The 16,859-nt window shown below is 43.0% G+C and overlaps 1 protein-coding gene across 2 annotated transcripts; it reads left to right on the top strand.

Moving 5' to 3' along the window:
* Positions 1-684: 684 nt before the first annotated feature.
* On the top strand, positions 685-15,066 carry ubp1 (upstream binding protein 1). Of its 2 annotated transcripts, XM_080862897.1 has the most exons (16): positions 691-1,696; positions 4,745-4,896; positions 6,598-6,674; positions 6,765-6,870; positions 6,968-7,074; positions 7,225-7,377; positions 7,463-7,573; positions 10,247-10,354; positions 10,572-10,678; positions 10,771-10,825; positions 12,319-12,412; positions 12,535-12,625; positions 12,797-12,915; positions 13,014-13,156; positions 13,968-14,019; positions 14,114-15,066. In XM_080862897.1, the coding sequence occupies exons 1-16, from the start codon at positions 1,581-1,583 to the stop codon at positions 14,149-14,151; spliced, it is 1,629 nt and encodes a 542-aa protein (XP_080719023.1). In that variant the 5' UTR covers positions 691-1,580; the 3' UTR covers positions 14,152-15,066. The 2 variants fall into 2 exon arrangements, with proteins under 2 accessions (XP_080719024.1, XP_080719023.1); XM_080862898.1 differs by lacking the exon at positions 10,247-10,354 and having other exon boundaries at positions 685-1,696.
* Positions 15,067-16,859: the final 1,793 nt, after the last annotated feature.

Below are 16,859 nucleotides of genomic sequence, written 5' to 3'. Positions count from 1 at the left end.
GACAGAAGGACTTTAAGTCATGAGGCGGGCCTCCCCTCCACCTCCCCCTCCCTTTCAGGGCCAAAATAGCGTGTGTGCCCCACTCAGAAAACCAGACTTGAGAGTGCGCCACGTCCAGGGTCCGAGCGGTGCGTAATTATTGACCAGAGAGTGCAAAAGGTCTGCAGCCATCTTCTGTGGACTGGACTTTTCTTCTTGCTCGACACTGACATGAATGAAACACTGATCTCCCGTTTGGACCTCGTCGTCGGAACCGGGCCGAGTGGTGTTTATGTGTAGGAGAAGTGAGGAGAGGGCTGATGAGACGCGATGTTGTTCTGGCAGCCGTACACTGAAAACTTCCGAGCCCCCCTACAGAGACAGAACAGCGGCTATACGAGGTATCCGCTCATGTACAGCTCAAATGTAAATGTTTGGTTTAGTTTATATCCTCACAGTGTGGGTGTTTGGAGCAACAACAATACCTGTTAATAAATAACTCTCGGTGAAAAGGTCAGCGCCCTGTCGCTGTATTTGCATCAGAGATATAACATTATTTTTACTTGACACTGAGGGGTGTTTGCATGCCTACAGGGTTCATATTTTTTGACAGTAACGACTTTTTGTAGATATGTGTTATAGTTTCAGGGAGGCAGAGCGCAACTACAGTTGGACACAATGACGGAAGCTCGAAGGTTGCTGATTGGCTAATAATTCTGCGCTGGGCACAGAGGGCGGCCTCTGATTGGCTGGACTCAGTCTTTGGCATCCTTCCCGAGGCTGGCGGTGGCAGCCCTGCGGGCTTCAGAGACCGACAGTCTGTGTGCTGAGGGAGCCATGTTGATGCTCTGTTTTGTGTCAAACGCTTCATTTTGGATGGTTAACGGACTGCGTGTTAAAAATAAGGAGCCCCGGCGGTGATTCCAGCCCCGCGATGAGAAGAGGAGCGCGGAGTGGGATGGTAGAGGGAGCGCCAGAGGAGAGCCGCTCTTAGGTCACCGGACGTAGCTGAAAGCAAGTGAAGTTGATGCTAGTTAGCTTCATAGCTCAGTAGCAACAGCTGGTGCGGGGCGCTGCGTGGGATGCGGTGTGTGGATTAAAACGATATTTTTTCCTCCTTCTGCTTGTGTCGTTCTGCTGAACAAACGTCAGTCGGACTGTATGAAGACTCGATACTTGAAGCAACAAAGGCGCTGCTGAATTCAGGCTAGCTTGCTTAAGCTTCCTTTTCAAAGCTAGCTGTTAGCTAACATTAGCATGCTGACAATCAGCTCGGATCTTCAGTCACGACTAACTATTTACTCGCTGAGTGGGTTCTAAGTTACTTTCAGGCAGTCTGCCTGTCTTGGAGCATCCCTTTGTGCGAAAATAAACTCTCAGAACTCGAGTGGAGATATGGCAATGCATCCAGTCTCTGTAGAAAGCTACCGGTTCGCCTGCCCAGCTTGCCAGGGAGCGGCTAGCGGGCTAGCAGCATAACTTTCCTCTCACGGGTGTCATTCAGAAGCTGCAAAGCTCACTTCCTCTATAAGCCGACCTCTCGTACCTGAAGCAAGCTGGCGGCCATCCGAGTAGAAGCCGAGGACAAGGAGCTGGGGCCGATGGCCTGGGTGCTGAAGATGGACGACGCCACCATCGAGTCGGGGCTGGTTCACGACTTCGACGCCAGCCTGTCCGGCATCGGGCAGGAGCTGGGCGCTGGAGCCTACAGCATGAGGTTAGAGAGACTGAAGACAACATGCCAGTCCCAGCTTCAGTGGGTCGTTGGCAAGAACAGCTCTCTGAGTGTTAACATTACAGCCCCCCTGGGTGCGTTACTCCCTTTGTGTTGGGTGTTATGGTTTCTCTTTGTTTTGAGATTTGGACTCGAGCAGTCACTGCGGGGTGCCACGATCAGGGATGAAGATTAATTTCTCTAAACACACACAAAGGCAGGGAAGGGGACACGTGTCATACTGCCAGGGACAAAGATGTTTTGTTTTTGTTTTTTTATCAGTCTGCACTGTTTCTCAATGCACGTGTATGCTGCAAGGACATGGGTAAAGTTTTTGTTACATCCAGGAAGTCAGGAAGACACTGTTCTGGTTTTAAGAACAGGTCTGTGGCTTTGTTTCTCATAATCAGGGTTATGTGAAAACAAGTGGCTGCACATATCTAGGCGGATGGGACTGAATTTAGACTCTTTTTAATGGAGCTGTTCTAGGTTATAAATGAAATTGCTCAAGCATTTTTTCCTCCCTCAATTCAGGACATATATGCACCTCATCTTTTATCATTGAAGCCAGTATTTTTTTTCTGTTTACCTGCTCCTGACCTCTCTAAGCAGTGATCCATGATCATATGTTTTTAGTCTGAATATTTTAACTCTGACATTTTTGAAACTCTTGCTTTCCTCCTGAATGATTTTCTTCAGAAAATGTAGCAGCAATTTAGTCACTGTAAATACACTTAATGTATCTTTTTACACTAGCACACCATCATGTTTGGCCCATTTGTTTTTTTTGGGGGGGGGGGTGTGTGACTCCAATAGTATTGGAAATCAAAAATTTATTTATGTATTTATTTCTCATTGCATGGTTATATTTATCCTAAAACTGTTTCACCACACAGGCAGTCCATAAGCATACTAGTGGTTTTTCTCCAGCAGCAAACTTTGATTGAACTGTTGGGAGTCTGGTGACTCTGAGATGTTGGACCCATTTATTTTATTAGAGGAACATGTCTCTTCAGATCAATGCAGAGTTAGTTTTTCAATGACACTGACCCACAGCTTATAGCAGTCCTATGCTATAACCTTTACACTCATCTGATCTTAGTCCAGTTTAAATGTCTGTGCCCTCTTGTACCAAAGACCACCATCAACAGACCAAATAAGGGAGTGTCTTTTGGAATATTGGCATTCATCCCTGCAGTAGATTTCCAGAGAGCTGTAAGATGAATGCCAGCATGTGGAGGTTTTCAGGTGTTACTGGCCCAACCCCTTATTTAAACACATTGTTGGTTTTTGCCAAAATATCTCACCTGCCTGTACACGCCGAGGCTAATAAACATGCAGTCTAGTAACAAATTTTATCTTCATAGTTCTGGTTTTAATATAATAACAAGCCAGTTTTTCCCTGGTTTCTGGTTAGTCAGGTTATTCCAGCATTTATGCTGATGGTGCATATTTACACTGGCTGGGCAGCATTACTTGAGAATAATCTGTCTGCAGAGGATGCATGTGCATTTCCTGCAACTGTGCTGTCATAGTACATCCGACAAGGGGACGAGAACCTCTCTGGGGAAGCAGCTGAATGATGGTGTGAACTGTCACAATACCAGTACAGGAAAGGTTGAGACTTGCTGGTCATTTGTCATTGGATTTTCCTTTTTTTTTTGGGTGGGGGGTAAATAAATAAATTCCTAATGTTTAAAAGAGTCACCAAATATATCTTGAAGTCGATATGTGTGGAAAGACTGAGCTGAATAACTTTGTTATAAACCACCTGTTCAATTAGTAATTCTTAGTATGCGTGCACTGTTATGTAACAGGTTAATGGGAGGTCGTGATATTTGCATGATGAAGGCAAGCCCGCCGAGGGCATACATGTGCTTTATCTGCATCCGTCTGCTTTTAGCGTGTGTTTATCTGAGCATGACGTAGGTGTGTGCCTGTCGCTTATGTGTGTAAGCAAGATTACTGGTATTCAGGGGATGGTATGCATTGACAGTATTAGTTTGTGCTTCAGACATACTGCTGTCTGTCTGTGGTGCAGGGGTGGGTCGTGGGTGTGTTTGGAGTCAGCAGCTGATGGGAACAGAATGTCTCGGTGTTATTCAGTGGAACGAGCTCCTCAGATTTCAGGAAGCAGATGCAGTTTTCGTGGGCAGCATGGTTCAGCTGGGCTGTGGCACCCATGTTGGTGCTGCCTGGGCTCGCTCACTCTGCAGAGAAAACACACCGGCAAGTGATTGAGAGAAAGCGATACGGGGCAGGATAAATCTAGCAGGCAGCTCTTTGAAAGACTTCGTTGTTTTGAGGAAGGTGCTGCAGGAATTATTTGAAATTTGGTAAGGTGGTTTTAGTTTGGCTCCAGATTAGTTTTCCAGGTAATGAGATGCCCTGATCTACATATTTTTGCACAGATAGGACTTCTTTTTTTGCACATGCACACACTCCTCACCCTTCTCTGTGCCCTCATTGACACTCCCACAGCATTTGTCAGGGTGAGCCAAGTACGGGAACGTTGTCTACAGTGCCTGCCAAGCGTGAGAGATGGTATATGTCAGCAGCTAAGGCTATCTCTGGGTGTTTCTGTTCATTTATCCTCCTGCGGACTCATGCATACATAATTAGAGAGACAGTTTGATCGATGGATAGTCTTCGTCACTTATTCTAAAAAAAGGTGATCCATTGAATTATTCCACACTGTGACAGGGAAATATTGCCCAACTGAAAGTGACATATCAAGAGTGAAGTGAGAGTGTTAAAATCACACAAACATTTGAGAGAAGGTCGTCCAGTACTGATGCATAAATACACTATTTCCTTTGCCTTCAGGAAGGTCACAGTGATTATGTTGTCATCAGGATGGAGCTCACATGGTGCTGGAGATTCAAACTAACTTTGAGACAAAAGCTAGTTGAAAAAAATTGAGGCCAGTGCCAAGGAAAATATGCCAAATCAGCTCCTAACGGGGAAAACTTATCGCTCACAACTGTTCTTTTATTGTTGTTTTTTTTGTTTTTCCCTCGCTGACTTGTTTGTCTCTCTCGCCCCTCCTAGTGATGTGCTGGCTCTGCCAATCTTTAAGCAGGAGGACTCCAGCCTCCCTCCTGAAAATGAGACCAAAAATCCCCCATTCCAGTATGTGCTGTGCACCGCCACCTCGCCCGCTGTCAAGCTGCATGACGAAACGCTCACATACCTAAACCAAGGTGAGACCTAAAGAACGGCAGGTGATTTTGGGAGGGGGGGTTGTTGACCCGGTTTTACACGACCCAGTTTGTGTTGCATGGCTGCCTGTCAACAATCCAACGTCAATAAATAATGAGCGCATTAATTTAATGCATTTCGGTGTGATCACTGTAAAATGAAACTCTTACTGATGTGAATGCCAGCCTCGTGTGCCCTCAACGTGACACACTAAGATCTGCCTATTACTGAAATGTATTGTAATGCACGTTGAATCCATAACAAGACGTTATTATTCCAGGTTATTTAGCATATCAATACACACAGTTTTTATTTATTTAAACACAGCTCAGGGGCCTTGTTTAAAGGTGGTTTGGTCATACAGACGAGATTTTGTGTTTTTTCTTGGAAAAAGTTTGTTTGTTTTTGTGTAACACTGTACTGCCCTCCAAACACTCCATTACCCCCACTGACTTTTACTTTCTCAGTGCATTAATAATGATTATCTGTCCAACTCAGTGTTTTATTCGCTTGTTTGTTTTTTTTGCCTGTAATTTTTACTTTAAAAGTGCAAGATTTACAAGTTAACTTACTTTTTTATTAGAATTGTTTTGTATAAAAACAAAACCAGCAAAGTAAGAAATTCATCATATGGTCTAAACGTCTGTTTCTGCTTCACATATAACAATAAAATATTCTAATAAAGCCTGTGAAGGAGTTTGATAGAGAGCAGGGTCAGGTATTTTCTGATCGTTGGGGTTTATATTGCTCATATTGTAGCGATAGAAAGTACCTTGAGGTGACTGTTGGTGTGAAGTCGTGTTATATAAATAAAGCTGGATTAAATTGCATGTAATTAAACTGGAGTGAGCATGAATAAACAAAATACCTGAGCGGTGTCTTCACAGGTCAGCCTGTGCAGTGTGAGCATTTGTGCTAATTTTTTAGGAAAGACTGTTTACTTGGGCATGCATGTGTTTTTGTCTGTTTCACACAAACTGAAACATAAACCACTGCAGCAGTGACACAACTTTATACCACACTGGGGTGATTTTACAAAACTTCAATCAAGAATTAAAAGGCAAATTTACCTTCAGGTGTGATCATTTAAAGAGTATAAAATGCAAGTGGTCTCCACAGCAGCACTCAGAGGATTCTGTATCTACTTTTTTGTGTTTTTGGTCTTTGTTCCTGGAAGTTTGATAAGGTTAAACTCTGTAACTACAGAGTCGATAGGCAGACCAGTGAGAGAGTCCAGGATTTATGATAACGTTTTGTTTGCATAGCACTTATCACAACTAGCATTTCAAAGTTCTTTACACAAAGTGCAATAAAACACAGTCATGTGTAACTAAACAGGCAGGAGTTGGAAGTTAAACCATAACAATAAATTACTAAAAGAACGTTGGGTTTTTTGTTTGTTTTTTTTAAAAGGACCTTAAATGTGATAACATCAATATATAATGCTCACAGTAAAATAATCAGAAGTTGTAACAAGTAATCCAAAAATGAGTTTTAGTGCCATTAAATCCCAGTATTGAGTGTTTCATCAGAGGAACCATTCCTGCAGTGTCATTCATAAATTTACAACAATAATAATGAGCCTGTACCTTTTTATTGAGTGTGTTAAATTCAAATATGTATATACTCACTGTTCCTTGTTAAATCTTTCTTTTTTGTTGTTGTTGTGTTTTGTTTTTTAATGTTCATCTACTCTCACTCAGGCCAGTCTTATGAGGTGCGTATGTTGGACAACAGGAAGCCAGGGGAGTTACCGGAGCTCAACAACAAGATGGTGAAGGTGAGAGGATCCTCACAGCTCGAGGACAATCATACATCTGTGTCTGTAGACAGGACACTTTATATCTAATGTGTGTGTCTGTGTGTGTAGAGCATAGTGCGAGTGGTGTTTCACGACCGTCGGCTGCAGTACACAGAGCACCAGCAGCTGGAGGGATGGAAGTGGAACCGTCCTGGCGACCGTCTCCTTGACATCGGTAAAGATGCCTGCCGAGAAATGTTTGCTTAGACTGTCCCGTTCATGTGTGTGATTTGTAACTCAAATATCTGTGTGTGTGTGTGTCTGTGTATCAGATATCCCCATGTCAGTGGGCATTGTGGAGCCAAAGACTCACCCCTCCCAGCTGAATGCTGCAGAGTTTCTGTGGGACTTGAACAAAAGAACTTCTGTGTTTGTGCAGGTAACACTCAGACATCCTCTGACACTCATTCAAACCACAGAGAGACACACACACATACATACATCTCTCTTTGAGCCACCTGCTCAGCGTGCTGCTGAATTTCCACATCAAACACGTTTTGACTTCATCGTGTCTACCCGCCGTCTGCAGGTGCACTGCATTAGCACGGAGTTCACTCCCAGGAAGCACGGCGGAGAGAAGGGCGTCCCCTTCAGGATCCAGATCGACACGTTCGCCCTCGGAGACGGCGGAGACTACACGGAGCACCTCCACTCTGCCTCCTGCCAAATTAAAGTCTTCAAGGTGCTCACTCAATCTTAAACAGGGCACGTTTGAAACTGTGCCAGCACTCACCAGTTACATCTCTTCTTCTCTGCTTCCTGTTTAGCCAAAGGGGGCAGATCGCAAGCAAAAGACTGACAGGGAGAAGATGGAGAAACGCACAGCTCAAGAGAAGGAAAAGTACCAGCCTTCTTACGATACCACTATCCTGTCAGAGGTCGGTACAGGGCTGCTGTGAACTCCTAGGCTTTATGTGACTTTGACACTAACTAGCTTATAATACTAACAAGCTTCCAGGTTCAGTTCTTGTTCATAATACAAAAGACTCCATCACTGCCAACCAGTCTGAAAATTACAATGCTTTGGATTTAAGAACTAACGAACAGCAATAACTTTATTCAGAAAGCTGCTGAAGTCATATAATCCTCTTAATTCGTTGGCCGTGGTTTCTCACTGTTTCTCACATTCAAGTGTATAAATGTCAGGGACTCTGAAACAATCAGTTACTGCGTTTTTAAACCTCAGATCATCAAAAATACGACGATCGCGTTGAGCCCAAAAATAAAAACCCTCCTTTGATTTATTTGGGGGGAGGTGGTCTTTTTTTTTTTTTTTTTTTAAATGTAAAAAAATCACAAATGTTTTTCACAGTGGCACAGATTTGATGTCACATTAGTTTGCCAGGTGTGTTTAATGTTAGGAGACCCGTGTTTGTTCACACGGCTGTCATCTTTCCTTCTTTCCGCCTCATTTGTTCACCAAATCAGAGGCACGCTGCTGCTGTGAAACAACAACCGGATAACTGGTTAGTATTTCTGTGCCCAGCTATCAGCTAGTCGACTTGCAGCACACAACTGAAGTGGATTTTGTGTCACTTTGTGTGGTTTTTCCATATTTTCTCAGATACTGAACAGACTTTTATTGTCAGCTCAACTGTTTGTCTAGACCAATGATTCCCAATGTGTGGGCTGCAACCCCCTATGGGGTCTGAATGGGCCACAGCAGGTCCAGTGTGCCCAGTATCCCTCCTGCACACGTTCAGGCGGTCTTGCCTCTCTAACATCGTCTCTACAGCCTGAGCTGTTCCTTTTATGTACTCCCTCCTGCTCGCTCGCAGTGAAAATTAAGTTAACTGATATTTTTAATTCTCCTATATTAGAAATGTAAATGGATGGGACCGTCTAATTTTAATCTGTGGAGCGTTTATACGACTAAATCCTGCAGGATGAGAAACATATTTCTATTTTACTTATGTTTTATAACCAACTAATAAACTTTTGGCTTATTTCTTATTGGATTCTGTAGGATTACATCTTTTTAGGGTTATTTTAAAATCAAAAGTGTTTCTATATTAGAATCTTGTTTTGACTTGTTTTGTAATTCATTTTAAAATTGCCATTATTTATTGTTATTCTTAATTATGGGGCTTTTTTTTTTGCTCCTGAACTTTTTCTTGTCACTAATTGTAAAGATTTTAATTTTGAAACTAAAGCTGCTGATAGAAGATCAGGTTCAACAATTTCATCACTGGAGCATGAATAAATGAAAGCACAAAGGAAATGCTTTGTTAGGTATGTGTGACCATCAGTTGGGCGTTTTTACTGAAGGTTTGGGCGTGCCACTGAAAATGTTTATGTTTCAAATGAAGCTGCAGGGGTGTGAAGTTTGGGAATAGCTGGTCTCGACTAAATAGTTGTGTTAATGTGACAAAAGGGATTTATTTTAATTTGTTCTAGCTGATTATATAAGTGAGATTGTTCAGGGTCTTCTCATATCTACACCCCCCTTAAACATCACTCACATTTGACTTGCAATACAGTACAGCGAGGTTGCCGAGCACCTGTACAGCAGTACAGGTGCTCGGCAACCTCGCTTTTAAACAAGAATATAACCAGAATACAGCCACTGTTGCAAAGAGATGCATCACAGACGAGGTGTGCCTATAAATTAGACCACAGTCTATGACAGTCAGTCTTGAGTCAGACTGACTGTCATAGAGACAGGTTACCTCCCATTCAATCACTTTGCAAACAAAAAGTCACCCAGAGGTCAAGGATGTCAGACAGTCGGCCCTAATTGGTAGCTGCAACTACTTGCAGCAAAAGAATCACCGGCTGATTGATGAAAGTTTTCCCAGCGAAAAAGAGGATGTCGTTCTATTTTTACTGTAGTGTGACTGAGTCATAAAGCATAACATGGACAAACTGTAAATATAACAAACATAAAACCACCTATGTCAGAACATCAGTTTTCTTAACACCTCATCCAGTTCAGGGTTTTGGGGTCTGGAGTCCTTCCCAGCTGACATTGTGGGCGAGGTGGTGGTTCTCCCCAAAGATCGCCGGTTTGTCGGAAGGTTTATATCAGAACATGCGTAACATTTTAGCCGACATTCGTCAGCTTCCCCAACAGCCAGACGGGTCTGTTTCTTCCATCAGTAAGGGCTGGCCAGCCTTTATTTATTAGCATCAATCATGCTCTGCACCTTTTATCAGAGACCCAGCTTTTAATTCATTTTCACTGTTGCTGCAGTGACATAACTTCTCGCTTGGAGGAAAATGGTTTGCAGTTTGTTGCATAAAGAGGAAAAAAACCACTTTGAATCTTTTGCAGCTTGTATTAAAATCAGTTAGTAATGAAGTCTAAAGAATTGCCTTTTATCAAATATATTACATTTATTTTGTGAAATAGTGTCTCTGTGACTTTTCGGTGTTTGGCGGGTGAGGGTGAAACTCTCCTCAGACTGTTTTAAAATGCGCTCAAATGTTATTGGACTATAATTACGGTGATAACCACACCTCTATCTGTTCCCCACATATCGAGTTGGAGGTTTTAGTTGTTTGTGTGATAACCACTGGCTGGTTAATCTCTGCTGTGTGTCTGTATGTAGACGAGGCTTGAGCCCATCATAGAGGATGCGGGCGACCATGAGCTGAAAAAGTCCAGCAAGCGGACACTTCCCGCTGATTGTGGCGACTCCTTGGCCAAAAGAGGCAGTGTAAGCATCCTGCTCTGCTCTCCTCTTCCTCCTCTTAATCACTCCACACACTGTCTGCCACCTTTTTTAGGACCTATTGTTGATTAGTGAGGCCGTCAGTTGCTGTTTAGGGGATGTTGTACTGAACTTGACTTTAGGCTAGATGGAGCTAAATGTCTTTCACTTGTTGTTTCTGTGTAGTTTGAGCTGCTTGTATCAATAAGTGCGCTTTCCACAGTGCTCTCCTTGGCCAGACAACGCCTACACCAGCACCAACCAGGCAGCTACTCTCTCCTTCGCCTCCACCCCACTGTCGACCTACACGACCTCCTCAGTACTGGACAGGTACCTTGAAAGTGTGTGTGCGTGAGTGAGAGAGCTTTCTGTTTTTTAGGTAAAGTGTATACTGGTCTTAAATCAACGTCTCTGTTTTCCAGTGACTCGTCCTCACCCAATCACCAGGCAGACCCTGGCAGCCATGGCAACTCGGAGGTTAGTGAAAAGTGACACACCTGCACGAACAGAACAGAGGTGTAAGAGACTCGGGTGTAGATGATGACGTAATTGATTGCTTTGCCGCGTGTGTGCTGAGTCACTGTCAGGCTGTAACGACTCGGCTGAACAGTGCAGAGGCGCTGTTAATGGTTTTAGTAACATTTGTTCTGTTCTTGAAATCGCAAATTAAAACGTCTGCTGTGACGAACACCTGCTGCCATGTCACATGATACGTTTTCCTCCCTTAATGACACAGGGTTAAGATTTTATTGAGTTTCAGTAAGTGACACAATCGCAGTACCGACTGCTGCTGTGGTTAAATCCATGTTTGTTTCTGATGAGCAGCAACATTTATTCCAGCAGATATTTAGATAACTTTTTCTGCTGTTATTACCTTTCATTTGAATTCTCTCCATGAATTTGAGCTGCATTCGAACATTCAAAGCGTATTTCCTCCCATTTATCTGCCATTATATCTCTGTGTAATATGAAATGTAGTGTTTTCAGTTACAGAGAGGAGAAAATGGTGTAGGTGACTGACGAATGTCTCACCTCCACTCTGCAGTTGAGTTTGGATCCATGACTTTTTTCCACTCTTTGTGTTTTATTTGAAATTGTCTTAAGTTTCTTTTCCACTAGCGTCTGCTCGATTCAACTTTACTCAGTTTTGGTCATTTTCTATTGCAAGTCAGTAAAGCTCAATGTGGGTGGGGTTGTTATAGCGAGGTGGCTCTTAACTCCTGTGATGCTAAAAAACAATGGAGGACATTGAGGCGTTGATATACATGTTGCTAAACTGATGTTAAATGTCTGCACCGCTTCATGTGTCGCCATTTCCCCCGTTTCCGGCTTTCAAAAAAGGCATCACTCATGAGTCATCCAGTGATGTCACTCCTGTGCCAATCAGTGTCATGCAGTCTGTTGGCGTCATATTTGTGGTACCAGGTACTACCACCTAATATAAAACCAGGGCTCGCAAAATTTCAAAATCCCTGGTAGCCCTTGGGGCAGGCACTTTTCAGCTTTTGGTAGCCCAAAATAAATTTAAGTAGCCTAAAAAAAAAATAAAAGAAAATTTTGATTTATGTTTTGTTTCCTTTACAATATTATACATTAATCTAAAAATATTTAAAACACAAATTACAACAACAAATTACAATCATCAACTCAAATATTTGGTTCTAATTGAACAGAAATTTCTATGAACTTGCAAGAACTGTGTAGGACATGAATCAGTCTGTGTCAGATTCTGAATTGGAAATTTCCACTGAAATCACAGGTAAGAGGCAAGTGGAACCAAGATCTAGGACATTTGCTTTTTGAAGTTTTCACTCTTTGCGATTTTGCGAGCCCTGAAAACCCTAAAAGTCGAGCTGGTGGTTCTAGTGGAAAAGAGGCTTTAGTGCCCTCAGTTTTAATCCAAATATGGTTTAGCTCAGTAGGGCTGAGTTGTGTTAATGTTTCGACCCCCTGTTTGCTCCTCTTTACAGCAGTTGGGCCCCACTGCCTCCATACAGGACACACAGAAGTGGCTGCTGAAAAATCGCTTCAGCTCCTACACACGGCTCTTCTCTAACTTCTCAGGTATGCACAGGCAGGTTGTCAGACACACAGCGTGGTCAGGCGTGGTCATGATGTTGAAAGACGTGCGCGTGTATTAGAAGTGACCAGATGTCCTCCCTTTTTATTTATTTATTTGTTTTAAGGTTCTGATTTGTTAAAGCTAACCCGGGACGATCTAGTCCAGATTTGTGGGCCAGCAGATGGGATCAGGCTCTTCAATGCACTCAAATCCAGGTAGGTCACACATGAGTGGCTGCTTCTGGTAAATACAAAGCAAAAAACAAGTTAAAGAGAGACAGAGACATAACATGATGTCACCCACAACAAAAACACAGCGAGTTATCTCCCATCATGCCAGCTCCAGGCTCTGTGATACACCACCCACGCTGTTTTCTGTGTATGCAGGTCAGTGCGTCCCAGGCTGACAATATATGTCTGTAAGGAGTCCCTTCAAGAGAGCCCCCTGCTGGACAGACACAGCACTAACGAAAATGGAGAACACTGTCTCTCCTCTGGTTTACACGGTAAAGACGAACAGATGCTGCTGATATTAATCAGGGACCAAATGCCGTCTGTGATTATTATCATGACCGTGAAACCGGTCTGGTGTGTTTCTGTGCAGTGTACCATGCTCTGTATCTAGAGGAGCTCACAGCTGCAGAACTCATCCGCAAGATGGCGTGCGTGTGCAGCATTCCACTGGGAACGATCAACCAGGTGTACCGACAGGGTCCTACAGGCATACACATCTTGCTAAGCGACCAGGTACACACACACACACACACACACACACACACACACACTCACTCTCTCTATATTTTGAGTGTCACATTCATGGCCCTGAAAGACTCATGAAGTGGAAGTCTTTAATTAAAAAACAGTGGAATAAATGGTAAGTGGGTTGGTGCCCTGCTAGTGCACTGAGAGCATTCACACACACATGCGTTTAACCTCTACTTTAAGTACTTTCTAACAATCTCTCTCACTCACTCACACACACACACACACACACACACACACACACACACACACACACACACACAGACTGATGCTTCAGGGGAAATTTGGGGTTCAAGGATACTCACAGAAGACCCACTCTACCTCCCAAGCCACAGTCCACCCATAAACAGGAAAATGCCTCACTGTGTGCTTTAGTGGACATGGTGACGTCCTTTTCACTCAGCTTTCAGGATGTACAATACCTCCACAAACACCGTGCTCAGAAATAAGGCACCATAGAAGTTGTGGGTTTGAGATCTGGTTTAGTGTAGTGGTTTACACATTTGCCTAACAAGTGAAAAATACCCGTGTTGAGCCGAGGAGTGAACCACCAACCCTTCAGTTATCGATGATCTGCTCTGCCTCCTGAGCTACAAACACTCACAGCTTACAGAGGAATAACCGGGCGCCATCATCTTATTTGCATGTTGTTTATGGGCTCTGTGTGTGTCACACACACTGTGTCGCTCTTCAGAGTCGGACCTGTGTGCAACCGAAACAAACCTTTAACCTGCTGAGAATGTTTCATGAGCTCCAGCGCTTCACCCTGTTTTGTTTTTTTACTTCTCTCCCACAGATGGTTTACAACTTCCCTGACGAGAGCTGTTTTTTAATCAGCACTGTCAAAGGTCAGCAGTCTCTGCTAACAGATAGAAAGCCACAACCTAGATCACTGTTAGACGAGGATGTAATGTCTCCCTTCACTTTTCCCCCTCTCTGCAGATGAGTCGGGCGAAGGACTCCATCTAATCTTGAAGTAGTGAGGAGGACAGATGGCATCACTAATTCTCCACCCTCTGTTTTGGAGCTGAAACCTCCCTCTGTCCATCCCTCTGCCTGCCTCTACTCTTTCCCTCTTCTTCCTCCCTGTCTCTCTAAGCGATAGCTCGACGGGAAGCAGACAGACTGCGCTAAAGCCATGTAAATGTTAGAATCTGACATGGGTGTGTCCACTGTTTCATATTGAAAACATTATTAACGAAGGCGATTTAGTTCAAAGAAGAGAGACCGGTGGGATGTGGGATAAAGGGGGGAAAGTTAGCAATGTTCTATGTATTTTTATTTTATTTTTTTATTTTATTTTTCTGTCTTTTGTATGGTTTTTGTGTGGAGATCGGAGGGTGGCGGCTCCGGGAGAGGAGTGGGGGTCGGCAGGAGAAGGAAAGCGTTTCCTTATTGCTCGTTGCCCTTCCTTCACAACGCACACAACCAGCACTAGGCCAGTATTTGGTAACCTGTACTGCTGAACAGCATGCGATCTCATACTAACTCGCTTAAAGGAGAATCCCACCGTGCCCTGCTTGTTTAACATTCTCGATGGGTTTGTCTTAATAAACCATTAATTAACCAACCACGTATTGATCAGCCAAGCTTGGTAACCCCCGGAAAGAAACGGGTGTTTTGTAGATGTTTTTTGTTTTTCTTTGACTTTGTCAGACTGACTGCTTTCATTAACTCTCGTCTCGCGAAGTCGTCCTCAGTGATTTACAGCCATATCTCTGTGCTGACGCGACGTCACGCCCAGCTTTCCCGATGCACGTCCTGTTTATTCTGAGCTTTTACTCATTTTACTTCGTGCTTTATTTATGGATCAGCCGTTTCTTTCATTGAATTTACGTGTTTCTGGTGCCATACTGGCTTTTTTTTTTTTTTTTTTTTTTTTTTTTTTTTTTTAAATAGAGCGATCTTTAACTCACATTTACACACACACACAGCGCATACACTTCATATTTGACTCCTCTGCTTTGTGTACTGACTTTGAAACACTCGTTCAGAGACATGTGATTCTTGGCCGTTTGTGTGCAAGAAGGAAAAACAAAGCAAAACGACGAAACCTCTTAAGAAAACAGTCAGCCTATCCTAAAACCTCCTATCATGGGGACCAAACAGGCTTTTAGATTTTATCGGCTTTTTTTTTTTTTTTTCTTTCTGCCTGACTCTGGACACCTTAGAAGCATTAAGAGACGATTAAGTCAAATTTAGCAGCATTGCTTGTGCGCAAAAGTAATAAACCCTCTGTTCCAGGATCTGCTTTGCAAAGAAAAAACACCAAACACCCGCTATCTCCTGGTTTCAATAGTCTTATTTCTGGAGAGGAGAAAACCTTCACAGCACCACATCCACCTTGTATTTTTACGTAGCTGAATGCAGGAAGTCGTGTCTTTCGAGCGCCCTTATCTTTGAAAAAGTGACGGGAAGCCTCTCACTGCTCCTGGGGGTTCAGTTAAGTCGACATAATGATTTTTGGTACACGGTGTTTCAGCATTTTTGAAGTGCGTACACTTGAGCGTGTCAGTGTCTGAATGTGTGTGTGTCTAAGTGTGCACTCGTATCATTTTTCTTTTCTTGCAAAGACTTCATTATGTCAGTTTAAAAAAAAACAAAAAAAAAAACAACAAAAAACTTTTTTCCTGTTGGTATAATGAAACCGTGTTTTAGCTTGCTAATGTAGTAAAGAGCATGTGGAAGATGGGGGAAGGTAGGAAATGGTAATTTTTGTCAGTGACTGTAACCCCTCTGTCTTTTTCCAGACGTTAGAGACCAAGCCTGCACTGAAGAAATTCACAAAATTCAAGCTTGATGTGTAGTCAGTAGTCCTACTGCCCCTCCCCTCTTAACCGAGAAGGAGAACAAAATAAATAAAACAATGTCGAGACTAAATAAAAAAAAAAAAAGCTTTTGTCTCCCCACACGCCAGAGCCAGGACTGTAGCTCTTGTGGTGTTTTAGGAGGACGTGAGCGCCGCAGCGCAGTAAAGCTGTGGTCATCAGCTCAGACATTAATAGAGCGAGTCCGGCGAACTCTTGAATAGCAGTTTTGGTCCGCTGAAGGCCTGACCGCGTGACTGTCTGTGTGACTGTGTGTAAGAGAGTGCGAGCTCGAGAGGTGACCACTGTTGATGTACAGTACAATGTCTGATGATGATGATGCTTATGTACACAGTATCATATGCTGGAGATGTACACAACCACGTGCTGGGAATAAATGATTTCATAACTTTGTCTGGTGTCCTGCTTTATTATTACAACTGTAATGGTGTTTTTGAGACCTACATCATCCCTTTATCTTTATCTTTTTTTTTTTTTTTTGTCTTTTTCAACCAAAAACTAAACTTTCAAAATGAAAATAATGGATGAATTAAAAGTAGTGGGTTAATTTGTTTTATTTATTTATTTTTATTTAGGTTTGATAAACACCTTTATTTTAAATTGAGTATTCTGGCAATTATGTTGTTGTTCAGGCATTAGAAAGATTAAAATGATGGTCAATGATTTATAACTTAGACTTCATAGATTTGCAAATTTGAGCTGCTTCCTTTAGGGGTGACCACTGTGAATATCTGCCTCCGTCTCAACTTATCCAAAGCAGCATCCTGTCACAACAACCCTCTGCAATGTCCTTCACTACATCCATGAACCACCTCTGTGGTCTTCCTCTTTAACTGCTGCCTGGCAGCTCCATATTTAAC

Source organism: Rhamphochromis sp. 'chilingali' (genome assembly GCF_963969265.1).
Source record: "Rhamphochromis sp. 'chilingali' genome assembly, chromosome: 17".
Taxonomy (NCBI): Eukaryota; Metazoa; Chordata; class Actinopteri; order Cichliformes; family Cichlidae; genus Rhamphochromis; species Rhamphochromis sp. 'chilingali'.
This window is presented reverse-complemented; position numbering and strand designations above follow the sequence as displayed.

Excerpts from the sequence above, each read along its gene's own strand:
- ubp1 (XM_080862897.1), top strand. The coding sequence starts at position 1,581 with ATGGCCTGGGTGCTGAAGATGGACGACGCCACCATCGAGTCGGGGCTG. Across the intron at positions 1,697-4,744 it reads GCTGGAGCCTACAGCATGAG|TGATGTGCTGGCTCTGCCAA; the intron begins GTTAGAGAGACT and ends CGCCCCTCCTAG. Across the intron at positions 6,675-6,764 it reads TCAACAACAAGATGGTGAAG|AGCATAGTGCGAGTGGTGTT; the intron begins GTGAGAGGATCC and ends CTGTGTGTGTAG.